The sequence below is a fragment of the Podarcis pityusensis genome (genome assembly GCF_964106645.2).
Source record: "Podarcis pityusensis genome assembly, chromosome: 8".
NCBI classification, from domain to species: Eukaryota; Metazoa; Chordata; class Lepidosauria; order Squamata; family Lacertidae; genus Podarcis; species Podarcis pityusensis.
In genome coordinates, this window is record NC_138033.1 from 17975282 (window position 1) to 17992788 (window position 17507).

Consider the following 17507-nt stretch of genomic DNA (forward strand, 5'->3'; position numbering starts at 1 on the left):
AGCCGGCAACTTTTGCTGCGACCTGCCTCAAAATGCGCAGGGGTCGTCCTAATCCTTGCATCGGGATTTCCCTCCCACCCTCCACCTCCTGACCAGCTCCCGATTTACGATGCCGCCTACGATTTCTTCCGGCAACGAATCGGTTAATAATAATGCCCACTTGCCAGGAGGAATGTGCTGGCAGAAGAGCAGCAGCCGCAGCTCTTGCGCTGTTGCGCTCCGAGTCCTCCGCCCCCCGTGACGTGTGCTTGACCATGGGCGTCGCGGGCGGGAAAGCAGATCAGACCTCTCTTCTGTCAATCGCCCTCGTTCTCCGGTGGGGTCCGGCTCAGAGGTGCGTGCAAAGGGGGTGGGGGCTTGCGGAGCGGTGAGTCGGCTTTGCAGCTGGCGGCAGGGCTGAGGGTGGGTAAACCCATCCCCGATTTCCCTTCTCCCGTCTGAATCCTCCCACCAGCCGGAGGAAAAAACGAGGACAGCATCTCTCCTCCTGCCCGTTTCTACACTTAGCCTTGCCAGGGGGAAATCTCTGGCCTCCCAGTTACCAGGACGACCAACACGGTTGCCAACTTTTTGTTCTGGCCCCTGTGACTTTGTCCTTAACCATAGTTCTGTTGGTTTTCGTTTCGTCGGCTTCTCTCCACCCCCTCTTCATTTTTACCCCATCGCTGTGATAAATCATTAGACCAGAGGTAGGACTGGGAGTGGAGACATTCAGGTCATGTATCCACAGCAGAGGAACAACGGCTGGGAGGAGTGCAGAAGGCCATGGTGCACCTGTAGCAGCAGAATTGGACACCTTCATCTGCCTCGCCTGCAATGAAATAGGTCCAGTGGCGTAGCATGGGGGGTGCAAGGGGGGCCGGCCGCACCGGGCGCAACATCGGGGGGGGGGGGGGCGCTCGCCGCCTCCGGAGTCGCCGAAGAGCCTCGGGCACAGGCTGTAGCAGAGCCCCATGTCTCGCGGAACCGACGAGCTGGCAGCGGCTCTCAGCACTCGCCGTGGTCCCCGCACGTCAGGGCCGCGGAGGGCGCGCCAGGCAGCCCCTCCTCACAGCCCCGCCGCCGCCGCTGCTGCTGCAGCTGCTGGGCCATGTTGCATTTTCCTCGCCTCTCTGCCCTCCTCCTCCGGGCAAGCGGCGTCGTTTGGGCGGCAGCGCCAGCGGCAACTCGCCTCAGATCACCTGACGCGGCAGGTTAGGGGTTAGGGGGCGCAAATTACTTGCCTTGTCCCGGGTTAGGCGGCGCAAATTACTTGCCTTGCCCCAGGTGCTGACAACCCATGCTACGCCGCTGAATAGGTCTCTCCTGTTTCGGTCTCTACAGCCACAGCAGGCGTAAGGAACGCCCTCCCACCAGATGTCAAAGAGAACAACAACTACCAGACTTTTAGAAGACATCTGAAGGCAGCCCTGTTTAGGGAAGCTTTTAATGTTTGATGTAACATAGTATTTTAATATTCTTTTGGAAGCCGCCCAGAGTGGCTGGGGAAACCCAGCCAGATGGGCGGGGTATAAATAATAAATTATTATTATTATTATTATTATTATTATTATTATTATTATTGTAACTCTCCAGCTTCATCCTCAAAGGTACACCCTTCCATTGTCTCCCGAGACAGATAGATGTCGACAACAGGAATGGCCCGGGATGACGGGAATCACCCACTCCTTGCTAGTCCTGCAGATGCAGCTGTCTTTGATGGCATCTTCCCCCCTCCCCAACAGAGATGATTGATCTGTGGCCCTCCAGGAGTTGATTGAACAAATAATCGTAGAATTGTAGAGTTGGAAGGGGCCCTGAGGATCAATTAGTCCAACCCCCTGAAATACAGGAATATGCAATTTGTCCCATATGGGGATTGAACCTAGAACCTTGATGTCATCAGCACCATGCTCTACTAACTGAGCTCTCAAGGCTGAAGGCCATCAAACAATCCATTTCTATGCAACTTAATTAGTAAAAAATATACCTATAAGCGATGTACAGAAAACGGAAGCAGCAACAGAGAAGATATTACAAAAATGCAGTTATGTATAAAGGTAAAGGTAAAGGGACCCCTGACCATTAGGTCCAGTCGTGGCTGACTCTGGGGTTGCGGCGCTCATCTCGCTTTATTGGCCGAGGGAGCCAGCGTACAGCTTCCGGGTCATGTGGCCAGCATGACTTAGCCGCTTCTGGCGAACCAGAGCAGCGCACGGAAACGCCGTTTACCTTCCCGCCGGAGCGGTACCTATTTATCTACTTGCATTTTGACGTGCTTTCAAACTGCTAGGTTGGCAGGAGCAGGGACCGAGCAACGGGAGCTCACCCCATCACGGGGATTTGAACCGCCGACCTTCTGATCGGCAAGTTACTAACATATATTCATTTTCCTTCTGACACACATCCTCTCTCTTGGCTTCTGGGTTCTCACTCAGGCTCCAAACAAACTCTCAGCTCACCCACGAGTCTCACAATGAGAATTGCTACTGGAAACAGTGGACATCACCTTTCGCTCTCACCCTAGACTTGCATTTTTATGGGCAGTCCGAAGGTGAATGCTACTTCCTCAGCTGGCCCACAGCTGTGCCCCATTCAGCTGCACCCTCAACACCCAGTTCTAGGTGCGGCAGGTTTGTTCAGTTTTCCAGGGAGTAAGAAGGATGGGAAGAGGGCCCCCTTCCACTCACAGCTCTTTCTTCCTCCAGTGTCCTCTCCTCCTCCTCCAGCTGCCTGCAGACTCTACCTGGCAAGTAATTTGCAGTGAGCACCAAGGCAGCTCTTACTAGCCCCATTTGTCAGGCTCACCTGTTGCTGGACTCCAGCTCTCCCCAGTCCCAGGCAACATGCTCATTGGTCAGGTGGGATGGAGGTTCTAGTCCAGCAGCACCTGGGGGGGGGGCAGACAGGAGCAGTTGCCCCATCCCCTCAGCTATAAGGACCAGTGGGATGACTGAATACTTTTTAAAAAAAGTATTTATGCTTTTCAAGTTTATGCATTTCATTAATTTTACAATCAATTTAACATTTCAAAATTTGACTTCCCTCCCCCTCTTTCTGCAGTTCCTTACATTTATTTTTTAATGTCTTCTGCATATCCAAATTCATTTAACGCGCTCATTTAATTATCTACTGTAAATAAATACTCTTATAAAACTGCAGGATATTACAATAACCCTGCTAATGTTTTTATCTGTTTACAGTTTATCTGTAAATATTCAATAAGCCATTTCCATTCTTTTATAAACAATTTGTTATCTTGATTTCTTATTCTTCCAGTATGTTTTTGTCATTTCTGCATATTCCCTAAGTTTTTGTAACCATTCTTCCTTTACTGGGACACCTGCTTCTTTCCACTTTTGGGCAAGTAACATTATTTCAGGGGCCAAATTTGTGGAGGGAGAGCTCTATCAATTGCTACTAACCACAATGGCTATACAGTGGTACCCTCGGGTTAAGAACTTAATTCATTCCAGAGGTCCGTTCTTAACCTGAAATGGTTCTTAACCTGAAGCGTGCTTTTGCTAATGGGGCCTCCTGCTGCCACTGCACTGCTGGCGTACGATTTCCGTTCTTATCCTGGGGCAAAGTTCTTAACCTGGAGCAACCACTCCCTGGTTAGCAGAGTTTGTAACCTGAAGCGTCTGTAACCTGAGGTACCACTGTAGTGTGGCAAAGCTTCTGAATACCAGTGGCTGGAAACCACAGGAGGGCGAAGTGCTCTTGTGCTTCAATCCTGCTCCCACCTGGTTGGCCACTGCAAGAGCAGGATGCTGGACAGGCCAGGCCATTGCCCTGATGCAACAGCCTCTTCTTATGTTCTGTTAACTGCCTTATACTGAGTTAGATGAGTAGAGACCAGAAGAGACTGCCAGTGGTTCTCAAGGGTTTCCGACAGGGATCATAGAATCATAGAATAGAATCATAGAATAGATTCCCTGGAAAACTCCCTGGAAAACTGAACAAACCTGCCACACCTAGAACTGGGTGTTGAGGGTGCAGCTGAATGGGGCACAGCTGTGGGCCAGCTGAGGAAGTAGCATTCACCTTCGGACTGCCCATAAAAATGCAAGTCTAGGGTGAGAGCGAAAGGTGATGTCCACTGTTTCCAGTAGCAATTCTCATTGTGAGACTCGTGGGTGAGCTGAGAGTTTGTTTGGAGCCTGAGTGAGAACCCAGAAGCCAAGAGAGAGGATGTGTGTCAGAAGGAAAATGAATATATGTTAGTAACTTGCCGATCAGAAGGTCGGCGGTTCAAATCCCCGTGATGGGGTGAGCTCCCGTTGCTCGGTCCCTGCTCCTGCCAACCTAGCAGTTTGAAAGCACGTCAAAATGCAAGTAGATAAATAGGTACCGCTCCGGCGGGAAGGTAAACGGCGTTTCCGTGCGCTGCTCTGGTTCGCCAGAAGCGGCTAAGTCATGCTGGCCACATGACCCGGAAGCTGTACGCTGGCTCCCTCGGCCAATAAAGCGAGATGAGCGCCGCAACCCCAGAGTCAGCCACGACTGGACCTAATGGTCAGGGGTCCCTTTACCTTTACCTTTATACATAACTGCATTTTTGTAATATCTTCTCTGTTGCTGCTTCCGTTTTCTGTACATCGCTTATAGGTATATTTTTTACTAATTAAGTTGCATAGAAATGGATTGTTTGATGGCCTTCAGCCTTGAGAGCTCAGTTAGTAGAGCATGGTGCTGATGACATCAAGGTTCTAGGTTCAATCCCCATATGGGACAAATTGCATATTCCTGTATTTCAGGGGGTTGGACTAATTGATCCTCAGGGCCCCTTCCAACTCTACAATTCTACGATTATTTGTTCAATCAACTCCTGGAGGGCCACAGATCAATCATCTCTGTTGGGGAGGGGGGAAGATGCCATCAAAGACAGCTGCATCTGCAGGACTAGCAAGGAGTGGGTGATTCCCGTCATCCCGGGCCATTCCTGTTGTCGACATCTATCTGTCTTGGGAGACAATGGAAGGGTGTACCTTTGAGGATGAAGCTGGAGAGTTACAACGCCTGCTGTGGCTGTAGAGACCGAAACAGGAGAGACCTATTCAGCGGCGTAGCGTGGGTTGTCAGCACCCGGGGCAAGGCAAGTAATTTGCGCCCCCTAACCCCTAACCTGCCGCGTCAGGTGATCTGAGGCGAGTTGCCGCTGGCGCTGCCGCCCAAACGACGCCGCTTGCCCGGAGGAGGAGGGCAGAGAGGCGAGGAAAATGCAACATGGCCCAGCAGCTGCAGCAGCAGCGGCGGCGGCAGGGCTGTGAGGAGGGGCTGCCTGGCGCGCCCTCAGCGGCCCTGACGCGCGGGGACCGCGGCGAGCGCTGAGAGCTGCTGCCAGCTCGTCGGTTCTGCGAGACATGGGGCTCTGCTACAGCCTGCGCCCGAGGCTCTTCGGCGACTCCGGAGGCGGCGAGCGCGCCCCCCCCAGATGTTGCGCCCGGTGCGGCCGGCCCCCCTTGCACCTCCCACGCTACCCCACTGGACCTATTTCATTGCAGGCGAGGCAGATGAAGGTGTCCAATTCTGCTGCTACAGGTGCACCATGGCCTTCTGCACTCCTCCCAGCCGTTGTTCCTCTGCTGTGGATACATGACCTGAATGTCTCCACTTCCAGTCCTACCTCTGGTCTAATGATTTATCACAGCGATGGGGTAAAAATGAAGAGGGGGTGGAGAGAAGCCGACGAAACGAAAACCAACAGAACTATGGTTAAGGTCAAAGTCACAGGGGCCAGAACAAAAAGTTGGCAACCGTGTTGGTCGTCCTGGTAACTGGGAGGCCAGAGATTTCCCCCTGGCAAGGCTAAGTGTAGAAAGGGGCAGGAGGAGAGATGCTGTCCTCGTGTTTTCCTCCGGCTGGTGGGAGGATTCAGACGGGAGAAGGGAAATCGGGATCTCTCAGCCTTACATGGAGTGGTCAAGGATTGAACCCGGGACATTCTGCATATATTGCAGGGGGTTGGACTAGATGATCCTGGGTCCCTTCCAACTCTACAGATCTATGATTCTATGCAAAGCAGATGGCTCTGCCACAATCGGACCAATTTTGCTTTGCCTCCCAAACTTGCTTCTCTCCCCCGACCCCATGTCCCTGGTTTCAGTTCTGCATTTCTAATGGAAAGTTGGTTGCAACATGACACACAGCTGGCCACATTTTGGGATTGAAGCACGATGCTTATGTAAGCCCAAATTACACAAGAGTCCCGAATATAGTGTTGTGCACAAATTAACCTTCGCAATAATTTTACACATTGTTTTTTTTCTGGGTAAAGAGGAAGAAGCTTCTAGTTCTGTTGGCTGAGACACACACACACACACACACACACACACACATATACACACACACACACATTGAGAGAGAGAGAGGGAGAGAGACTGGGTGATGTGCTGCCAATAACAGCTGAAACCAGAAGGGTGGGTTCTCTCACATTTCCTGCAGCTGTGGAACAGGACCTCGGAGTCCCGAAGACCCTTTCTCCTTCCCACAACTGACAAAAACCAGAATGAATGATGCAAAATGCTGTAGGTGGGTGGCAAATAGTGCAAAATAAGGGAGACCCTTAGAGAAGTTAAGGTTTCAATGAACTGGAGCAGTGAAAAGAGTGTTGCATCTTAATGTGATGCAGCTGGGATAGTTAAACAGGAGAAAAAGCCAGTGTCTGCTCATGTCCCATGAGGATATGTTTGCTTCAATAAACAAGAGCCATTTTCAATCCAGTGCTAGGCCTGTGTAGAGCTTGTGTGAGGCCTGAGGTGGGGATCTTGCTAGAATAAAGTTATAAACTCAAACAAAAAGCAGCTAGTCCCTAGCAAGGCCCTCCCAGCTGGCTTGGCCCTCCAAAGCCCAGGGCAAGTGTACCCAGCTACCACCCCCCTTGCACTTTTTGACATTAAGAGCTGTTCGACAGTGGAACAGACTCCTACAAGAGGTGGCAGACTCTCCTTCCTTGGAGGTTTTTAAGTAGAGGTTGGATAGCCCTGGATGCTTTAGCTGAGATTCCTTCATTGCAGAAGGTTGGACTAGACCTTCCAGGTCTAAGATTCCATGATTATATTCTATGAAACCTGAACTGAGCCAAATCTGCACTATTGCTCAACATCTGTCCGGATCTGGTCTGTAAGCTCTGAGGGGCTCACTTGCCACTTACTTTTGAGTAGGCACCCATAGGACTGTGCCATCAGCTTCAGTCAAGCTGTGGGACTGGCAGGCAGAAGATAAGGAGCCAAAACTGGTTGCCCTCGATGGCCCTTTTCATTTCTAAGAATTGCTGCCCTTGATGGAGCTTTTCATTTCCAAGAATTGCAAGCTTCTGGATGTGAGCTGCTGTATAGCTCTTTTGTCTCGTGCTAGGGGAAATGTTACTCTGGGCTCCCTTTCACTTCCCTTTCCCCCCTTCTTCATCTTCAGGTTCAGTCCTACTAGCTAACCAGCAGTCCACTTGGCCAGGACTCCTTTTACACTGATCACAGCATTCCTGGTGTCCTATGACACAATTGGTGCCCCTGGGTGCAATCCAGAAAGAGGTATGGGATCAGCTTGAGGGGTGTGTGTGTGTGTGTGTCAGCATTGTCAGGGTTGGCAAAACAGTGCCTTGGCTGCAGGGGAGGCAGGTGGGTGGTTTTGCAAAGAGGAGTCCCTGCCTGCCCTGTTTGCTTCTTCATTTTGGATCCCAGAGAACTTAAACACCAGCTTGCTTTACTCCAGCTTCTGGTGTGTAGGATTGCATCCAAGTCAGAGCAATGCAGGTGCCTGGAAACAGAATGGGAGAGTTCCAAATCTGCAATATCGTAAAGCCTTTATCATTCAGCATCCCCTGCCCTCACCCCAAGCAGAATGAATATCCTGTTTTTGAGCATTAAGAGCAGAAGGATGATGGGCAGTTTGGACTCCCCAGTTTGCTTGGGAGGAGAGTGCCGAGTTCAGTTGATGCTTTCATTATCACAGCTCTCCATTATAGGGAGAAAGAAAGCCACCCTGCAGGTTATTATTATTATTCCAAAAGGGGGCAATAATTCACTCCCCGCTCTCCCTCTCTTATTTTCTCTTTCTCCCTTTTGATCTCCTCTTCCCGACACAGTTGCTGTTTTGAAAGTCTACAGAAGCCCACTCCCCAAACACCATCATGGATTCAACTCTGACTGCGCCACCATGGCCCTCCTCGAGGGATGAGTCTGATGCTTCTGTGCCAAAATCAGTGAAGAAGTTTTATCGGGGTGAGCCATTGGCACTGGGGGTGAGTACAGAATAGTGGAGAGGGGATCATATTTGAATATATAGTGGCTAGCTCATGACTGCCTGCCTCCTTTGGCACTTCCTTCCGCATGCCATATCAGAAATCCTGCTGTTGTTGTATGAGTTGCTGTCTACACAAACGTATGCTGAGGTTTTTGGGTTGTTGTTTTTTGCAATGTAACAAGCTTTATTAATAGTCTTACAATACATTACAGTGGACGCTCAGGTTGCAAACGTGATCCGTCTGCACACACGCGGGTTGCAATTCGGTGCTTCTGTGCATGCGCAAAGTGAGATTTAGCGCTTTTGTGCATGTGCAACCACCAAAACCCGGAAGTAACCTGTTCCAGTACTTCCGGGTTTCGGCGGTCCGCAACCCAAAAAAACGCAACCTGAAGCATCTGTAACCCGAGGTATGACTGTACATATATATATAGTACATCTCGTAGAGTAAATTGATATTTCAATTATATACATGTGTGTGTGTGTGTGTGTGCGCGCGCACACACACACACACACACACACACACAAACATATACTTGTCTTTTCTTACATAGTTATAAACCTTAAGCTTCAGCTATATTTATGCTACTTCTTATGTGGTTATTAACAAAGATTATTAACAAAAATTAACGTCTGCTGAGTTCTACGTGACATGCTCACAGGTAAATGGGGATTGGACTGCAACCCCCCCCCCAAAAAAATATCCTGAGAAATGTAGTTTACCTCTCACAGAACAGCATTAGAAACTGAGATGTGAAAGCTAGGAGCTAAATGGCACCTTAAACCTAGGTTATGGGCGCAACAATGAAATGCCTAGATGCACTTTTTTATAACAAGAATTTAAAGCCGAAGATGAACTGCAGCTAAAATTTTGTGCTCATTTTTCACATGGTCTAGTCCTTCCTTTTCTTCTCACCCCCCTGATAATAATAATAATAATAATAATAATAATTTATTATTTATACCCTGCCCATCTGGGGAAGCCCAGCCCAGCCACTCTATATTCTTAAGAGGGTCTCTTCCCCAGTTTTCAGAGAGTAGCTGGAAGTGGGGAGGCAGAAAAAGCTCCTCCTTTCCTTCCACTCTGCAGTTTTAATCTGATATCTTTTTTTTTTTTTAATCCGATATCTTAGGCACAGTACTGTACTGTGCCCAGAGCTCAGAAACTGCTCATGCTAATGAAATTCCATGTTACGGAATGCGCCTAGAACAATGGGAGCTTTGAACACTGTCACAGAACTATAATTCCCTGCACTCTTCAACTTGGCTTCAAATGTATGGTGCTTCTTTACGCCGGAATGAATAATCCTTCCATGTGACGAGTCAATCGAGAACCTGAGTATGAGAAATGGGCTGGAAATGTGCTCCACTGCAGTTGCTGTATATGTTGCTAATAATAATAATAATAATAATAATAATAATAATAATATTTCTGCCCTGACCCTGGTACATTTCGTTAAAAGGCCATGCTATGACCACAGCTACAGCTGACGACTGTCCAGAAAGGACTTAATGAAGCTTAAAAATACTGAAGGACAGGCAGGGGTCAAACTTAGGTCAAACACTGGTGGGTTTTAGTGGACCTGTGACCTCAGTAACTGCCCCAGCAATTCAGACAATGTCTGGGACACTCCTGTGCCTAACTTGGCAAGGCTTGTGAGAGCGCTCAGCCCGGCCACCCTGGCTATTAGACCGGTCCCTCTGCTCCCGTTTCTGAGCAGAAATTCCCTCCTCATCTCCCTGTCTTTTGCTTCACACAGCCACCAAATGCTTCCCTCTCTCCCTTTTTGGCTTTGGGGCAGCTGCTGCCAAGGGTGACCCTGCATTATTGGAAATTTGCATCTCCACCACTCCCCCCATCTTCAAGGCTAACATCAGTACAGGGGGTAATTTGAAGCCTGGAACCAGTGGCTGCCTAGATCATGGGAAGGCAAACTAAGGCCCGGGGGCTGGATCCAGCCCAATCACCTTCTAAATCCGGTCCGCGCCGGTCCGAGAATCAGCATGTTTTTACATGAGAAGAATGTGTCCTTTTATTTAAAATGCACCTCTGGGTTATTTGTGGGGCCTGCCTGGTGGTTTTACATGAGCAGAATGTGTCCTTTTATTTAAAATGCATCTCTGGGTTATTTGTGGGGTTTGTCTGGTGTTTTTACATGAGTAGAATGTGTCCTTTTTCTGTGGGTTATTTGTGGGGCCTGCCTGGTGCTTTTACATGAGTAGAATGTGTGCTTTTATTTAAAATGCATCTCTGGGTTATTTGTGGGGCATAGGAATTCATTCCCCCCCCCAAAAAAATATAGTCCGGCCCCCCACAAGGTCTGATGGACAGTGGACTGGCAACCTGTGTGTCTTAGTAAGCAACTTGTGCCATTTTAAGGGTTTAGGATACCCCCTAAAAACCCAGTCTGGAATGAGTTGGCTCTGCCTGCCATTGGCTCTGTGCAAGTTTGGAATGGATGACTTTCAGGCTCCCTTCCAACTCTACGATTCTGTGATCCTGCCTTCACCTGCTGTGGCCTTTCCACCTTCTGCCCTACCAACCACCTACCAACCACCACACCCCAGAGCTGTCCCCGTGAGCCTGTTTATTTGCCTTCCCCTGTCTGATGTTTGAACTGCAAGCACCAGGAAGTCCAAAAAATCTACTGCCTGTCTCCTCAGACTGAGTTCAGAGGGACTTCCTCCCAAGTAAGTGCATTGAGGATTGCAGACTTTGGTCCTGCTTTCCCTGGCCATGAACTGTAGGTGGCTCCTTTGAGCATTTCTGTTTTGTTCCAAAGACTCAAGACTACCTTACACGTTATGTTAAGTTTATCCAGTAGCAAACTTTGGCCTTTAAAATTTCAGTGTCGCCCTGTGCAATGCTAAAATTCAGCTCCCTGCTGCCTCTCATCTTCCATGGCTTGTTATTGTTGCAGCATCCTCTGCGGGCTGCCTCTGGTTTGGCCCTTGGAAGCTCTCAGTTGTAGATATGTGATGATTATAAGGATATTGCTGTAGTCCACTGATGTTTATAGGCACCCTGTAGGTTAGTTATCCTATGGGCAGACAAGCAGGTAGCATTCACAAAGAAGAAGAAGAAGATTCACGCCTCTTCTGCACCCCTTGGAGAAGGCATTCATGCCAGAAAAACATCAAGATCTGAAGTGATCTTTATTTGCTCTGTGGGTAGAAAGTGTGGTGATGCGAAAACCTGGTTTTATGTTTTCTTTGCAGATCGCACAGATCCTCCTCGGAATCACGCACATTGCATTTGGAGTTGTCTTTAACCTAATGGGCGATCACAGAGGATCTTACATTGCTATAGAACAACCACTCTGGGCTGGAATCTTGGTAATTCTACATATAATATCTCTGTGTGTTAACCCCCCCCCCAGCAACCTAAAAAAACAAAACAGTTCCTTCAGGATTCACCCGAGAGTAAGGCAGAGATGAAAATATCAGTGACTACATTATTACATGAGCACTGTTCCACAGCATTTGATATTTTCATTTACATATTCATTCGAAATAAGTTGGGTTTATGAAGCAATTCTCTATCTTCCCACCATGCTGACGAAGAATTCTACGAAACAGTAGTCAATATCCGGAATCACTGTTCTTCGCTTCATTTAAATATTTTCAGAGACTTTGAGATTAAAGATTTCATTTTGGACTTGTTATGGTTTGAAAGAATTCTATAAAAGATTGACTATTGTGTATGTACATGGTCTTCGGTTTCCTAGACATTGCTGACATTCTCTTTGCAACACAGGGGTTTGTTTGGTTACTTACATCTTGCTTTCTAGGCAGGGACCCAATGAAGAAGCAGGCAGTGGCACCTGGTGCTCCACCCTCTCCCACTCCCTGTTGTTTGGTCCAATGTGACAGGTAGCTGGATGCAGCACTGGCGAGGAGGAGGAGGTCCAGGGGCCTTGTTCCGACATGACCCCTGCTAAGATAAGAGCTCTTGGAAGATGCCTGAACTTGCCAACCCTTGATACCAACTATTGATGCCTGCCGTGTAAGGAAGTGTGCTGAGTTAGAGGCAGAGAGAGACTGGAAAAGGCCCACAATGGGGAACTGCAAACTACAAGAGCCTCCCTGCCACAGTGATTAGTGTGTTACACTAAGACTGGGAAACTGTGGTTTGCATTCAACTTACCTTCTACGTATGAGAAAATGCCTTGTAATCTTGTTCATTGTTTCTGTCTTCCTCTCCCATGTCTTACAGTACATCATTTCAGGATCTCTGTCTGTGGCAGCTGCCAGGAACCCCAAAGTGCCAATGGTAACTAATTTGTTTTCGGGCACACACATCTGTGTGACATGACGGGAGGTGAAGCACACAATTGGTGACGTCTTCTGCTTGCCATTTAAGGCTCCCTCCTGGAATTCCTGGTCTGAAGCTATCATGCCCAACCTCATGCGTTTTCCCCGAGGAAGTTCTGTGGATTACTTTGTGAGGTTTAGGAACTTGGCTCAGGCCAAGCGTCAGATTGGATTGACACAACATTAGAAATGGAGGGGAAATTTGATTCAGTATGCACCAAAAGCTGAATGTATAAAATCGGCACTTTCTGAAATGATATGCATTTGAAAGCTACAGATATCCTTTTAAATCTGTATTTAGTTGAATTTTGCAATGCGCTTCTCCAACCACCCAGTGTTTACGAAAATGCATTTATTAGGAGAATGTGCATAAAGATGAAGATATTGTCAGCTTTTCAGTCGCAAACAATGATTTCCCTCTACTCCATATTTTGGGTTCAACTACACACTTAAAAAAGGAAATCCTGCCCCAATCTCAGACAGCTCATAGCTGGTCAGCTGCAGCTGGTTAGAATCTGATAGTTTTTAACATTTTTTAAAAAAATATTGTGGGATATTTCCAAAGCAAAGGATATTTACCCATACAAGTCCAAAGCTTAAATGGGTGCTATTGTCCCACAATGGAACCTGCCCTCCCCACCTCATGTGAAACTCAAGGGGTGGGGCTCTGCATCAGTGTATTGCAACACCATAGGATGTCCCCAGAAGCCCCATCTGTGTCCTGTTCTGGGTGCCACAATTTAAGAAGGATAATGACAAGCTGGAACATGTGCAGAGGAGGGCAACCAAGATGATCAAGGGTCTGGAAACCAAGTCTTTTGAGGGAGTTGGGTGTGTTTAGTCTGGATAAGAGGAGATATAATACCAGGCAGATTGTTGTTTAATCGTTTAGTCATGTCCGACTCTTCGTGACCCCATGGACCAGAGCACACCTGGCATTCCTGTCTTCCACTGCCTCCCGCAGTTTGGTCAAACTCATGCTGGTAGCTTCGAGAACACTGTCCAACCATCTCTCCCTCTGTCGTCCCCTTCTCCTTATACCCTCAATCTTTCCCAACATCAGGGTCTTTTCCAGGGAGTCTTCTCTTCTCATGAGGTGGCCAAAGTATTGGAGCCTCTCAGGGCTATTGTCACCATTGTAGAGGTCAACAGAGCTAGAATTGCTTAATGCAGGAGTAGGCAACCTAAGGCCCAGGGGCCCGATGTGGCCCAATCGCGTTTTAAATCCGGTCCACGGATGGTCCGGGAATCAGTGTGTTGTTACATGAGTAGAATGTGTCCTTTTATTTAAAATGCATCTCTGGGTTATTTGTGGGGCCTGCTTGGTGTTTTTACATGAGTAGAATGTGTGCTTTTATTTAAAATGCATCTCTGGGTTATTGTGGGGCATAGGAATTCGTTCTCCCCCCCCCCAAAAAAAAATATAGTCCGGCCCACCACATGGTCTGAGGGACTCTTGGCTTAATGAAATAATGTTATATCATTGCTTAATGAAATAATGTTATATGTCACCATTTTTAGGTGAAAGGCATGCTTGGAATGAATGTGGTGAGTTCTGTGGCAGCCGGCATTGGAATTGTGTTGCTCTGTTTCCATTTGGAATTTTACGCACCAGAATGGGAAGCAGAATACTTTTGCCGTTATGAGTATTCAGGCAATACTACACTGTCAGAGTGCATTAAAACTCACATACTCCCTTGGGTAAGTGCAGGTCTCACCAATACTGAGGGTGCTAGCAAACCGTTGTTATTTTGGGGCGATATTCCAGGAGCACCCCGGCCAATTGAGGTTGTACCATTAAAGTGGATTTAGAGTTCACAGGCCACAAACCCACTTCCTCCAAAGATGATACTTTGCAAGAAGGAAAGCAATGGATAAACGTACTGGGAAGTGTGGGGAAACACTTGCTTGAGGCAAAGTTTGAGTGAATGCTGAATAAATGGCCAACATTGTCCAATCTCCCTGCAAAGGGAGGAGGAGGGACACAGAACAGGGTGAAACAGGGTGCCTTAGCTCCTGGAGGGTCCTGTCCGTGAAGAGAGGAAGTAATTTGTGTCACTAATATAATCTCTCGTAATCATTAGCAGAGGTGAAACTAGGCTTTCTTTCACCCGGGTCAAAGACCCAGTTTGGCACACACAGACCCCACATGCATTTGTTTACACACACAGGCTGGGAGCCTCTGGTGGCTTCAAAAAACCTGGCTCACCACCCTATAGCTACAGCACTGGCTTTGAAATAACCAGAACAACAGACGGGGAATAGTGATTACTTTGATCTTGGAATTACGTATGTTTGGTGCATTTTGCATTGTCCCAGCGACACTTAAGCAATTGCAAGCCTTGTGGGTTCTTGAGGTAGGCAGCCAAGTTAGGCAGCCAAGTTAGTCTGCTGCTCCCCGGTGTCCGGGGGCACTGGGTATCTGTGTGCATTATTATTTTTGTTCTTGTATCCCACCTGATCACTAATAAAATAAATAATAATAATAATAATAATAATAATAATAAGAAGAAGAAGAATTTATTATTTATACCCCACCCATCTGGCTGGGTTTCCCCAGCCACTCTGGGCGGCTTCCAACAAAACACTAAAATACAACAACCTATTAAACATTAAAAACTTCCCTAAACAGGGCTGCCTTCAGATGTCTTCTAAAAGTTTGGCAGTTATTTTTCTCTTTGACATCTGGTGGGAGGGCATTCCACAGGGTGGGTGCCACTACCGAGAAGGCCTTCTGCCTGGTTCCCTGTAACTTGGCTTCTCACAGGGAGGGAACCACCAGAAGGCCCTCGGCGCTGGGCCTCAGTGTTTGGGCAGAACGATGGAGGTGGAGATGCTCCTTCAGGTCTCCAAGGAACTCGAGGTGGTCTACATGCTCTAAACAACCTTGTAGGGTTGAAGGGCTGGGCTGAAAGAGATAACCTGCCCAAAGGCACCTGGCAAGTGGGGATTTGAACCCTGGACTGCCAGGTCCTAGTCTGAGACTCTTTGAAATACATCTATAGACAAGCATACACCTTGCTGGAGGGTAATTCCCTTTGCTGGGCTCTCTGCTTCATCGACAGAACATGTTGTATGAAATCCTGGCTGTCTTCCTAGTATTCAACATCCTTGAGTTTTGCATCGCTATCTCCACAGCTGCGTTCGGGTGTAAGACTGTTTGCCAGGACAACTACACCGAAACGGTAACATTGAAAAGAGAGTGGGGTTTGGTAACCAGAGCAGGCAGAGATTCAGGGACAGGGTCCTAAAATAAGGGGTATTGTAGAATAACGATATTCCATGTTGGGGCTGGAAGTCTGCCTCTAAAACTCTTAGCTCATTGTTCCTGAAATATACTCAGAGTCCTGTAGTGATTTCATGCTCTTTATTGCAGCTTGTAAAACAGTGATTGAATTGCCCCCCAAACCTCAGGCTTTTATATACATTATTTACACAACGTGTCCCGTCTGATTGGCTGATTCTGCTTCCCTCCTGGAGCCTGATTGGTCTTTTCCTGTAGGCCAATCAGTTGTTGCATTCTACAATCCTACCAGCCTAATAGGCTGATTAACTTCTTCCTGGAGCCTGATTGGTCTTCTCCTGCAAGCCAATCAGTTGTTGCATTCTAGGATCCTACTTGCCTATTGTTCTAGGATACAAGGTTAGTACATAACAGCTCCTAAGCTCCCATTGCAGTGTGAAACAGATGTATCTAGCTAGAAAGAATTGGTTTGCTGTCAGCACTATGGACTAGAAAACCACCTAGCAGCACCATCAAGATCCTGAAATACTCGGGGAACCTCCATGGATGCAAAAGGCTTCCTGCTGCAGATGGTTACCTTGAAGGCAGCTGAAACAGTGATGGAGCTAGCAGACTCATCCTGACAGCCTCCCTAGGTGCTAATTGCGGGTGGAAGGGCTGTGGCTCAGTGATACAGCATCTGCTTTGCATCTAGGAGGTCCCAAGTCCAACCCCCCACAGCCCTTCCCTTATTTATCAAGAGCCAAACTTCGTTGTTGTTATTCAGAAGCTGAGCATCACAGTAAATGCACAGCAAAGCTGATTTTACTCTTGGAGTGTTCTTTTCTGCAGGTTGTGGTGGTTTACCAGAATGCGACCCCAGGCGATGCTCTTGGTCTTCCAGCTGCTTGCAAGGATCCCGATTCCCCCTGATTTGCTTCCTCTTCCACCCTCCTTGACGGCCATCTCCTTCTGCAAAGTCAAGAGCAAAAAAGGATGAATGTGTACTTATGCGCCAAGCAGCTTTACTGGCTGGACCAAGATTGTCTTCGTAACCAGAGGAATACAATGGAACTATTTTGATAATGCGGCGTGGACATTTCTTTTTTGATAGAAGGGCAGCTTTATAACTTTGAACTGACCATTGAAATTGCACTAGATATCTTGCAGCAAGATATGAATGGGAAAAGGAAATATTATACGACCGTATTATGCTTTGTTCACTGTTTCTGGTCTTTTGTTTTCAGATAGCTTTGTGTATTCCCAGCATCTAACACAGGGTTTCTGACATGCTAGAACAGAGGTGTGGAAGCTCTGGTCTGTAGGCTGAAGTGGCCCACTAGGGCTTTGAATCTGGCCCTCAGGACTTTCCCCAGCATACTGCTCCCCTCCCCCCTTCCTACATTACCCCCAGCTTCAGCCCGGCCTTGCAGAGTGTTTTTGTCTGGCTGGAATGTGACAGCAGGGGTCGGCAAGGCTTACCGGGCATGGACCAGATCACTCTCATGGAGATCCTCTGTGGGCCGGACTGGTGCAGCGCGACACCAGAAATCGCGTCTGTGCATGTCCGTGGCACCGGAAATTGCTTCTGCACATGCCCAGACACTGAAAACTGTGCCTGCACAGAAGCGATTTTCGGCATCTGGGCATAGGCAGAAGCGATTTCTGGTGCCCTGGACATGTGCAGACATGATTTCCGGTGTCTGGGCATGCACAGAAGCCATTTCCAGAGTCCTCACACCAAGCT

The 17507-nt window shown here is 48.0% G+C and overlaps 1 protein-coding gene across 2 annotated transcripts; it reads left to right on the forward strand.

Annotated features, from left to right (window-relative positions):
• Positions 1–312: 312 nt before the first annotated feature.
• LOC308484418 (membrane-spanning 4-domains subfamily A member 4A-like) lies at positions 313–16846 on the forward strand. Of its 2 annotated transcripts, none has more exons than XM_081019361.1 (8): positions 313–334; positions 7396–7511; positions 8066–8221; positions 11443–11559; positions 12440–12496; positions 14059–14085; positions 15603–15722; positions 16613–16846. In XM_081019361.1, exons 3-8 carry the CDS (start codon positions 8111–8113, stop codon positions 16691–16693), a joined length of 513 nt encoding a protein of 170 aa, XP_080875487.1. In that variant the 5' UTR covers positions 313–334; positions 7396–7511; positions 8066–8110; the 3' UTR covers positions 16694–16846. The 2 variants fall into 2 exon arrangements, with proteins under 2 accessions (XP_080875487.1, XP_080875486.1); XM_081019360.1 differs by having other exon boundaries at positions 315–334; positions 14059–14238.
• Positions 16847–17507: the final 661 nt, after the last annotated feature.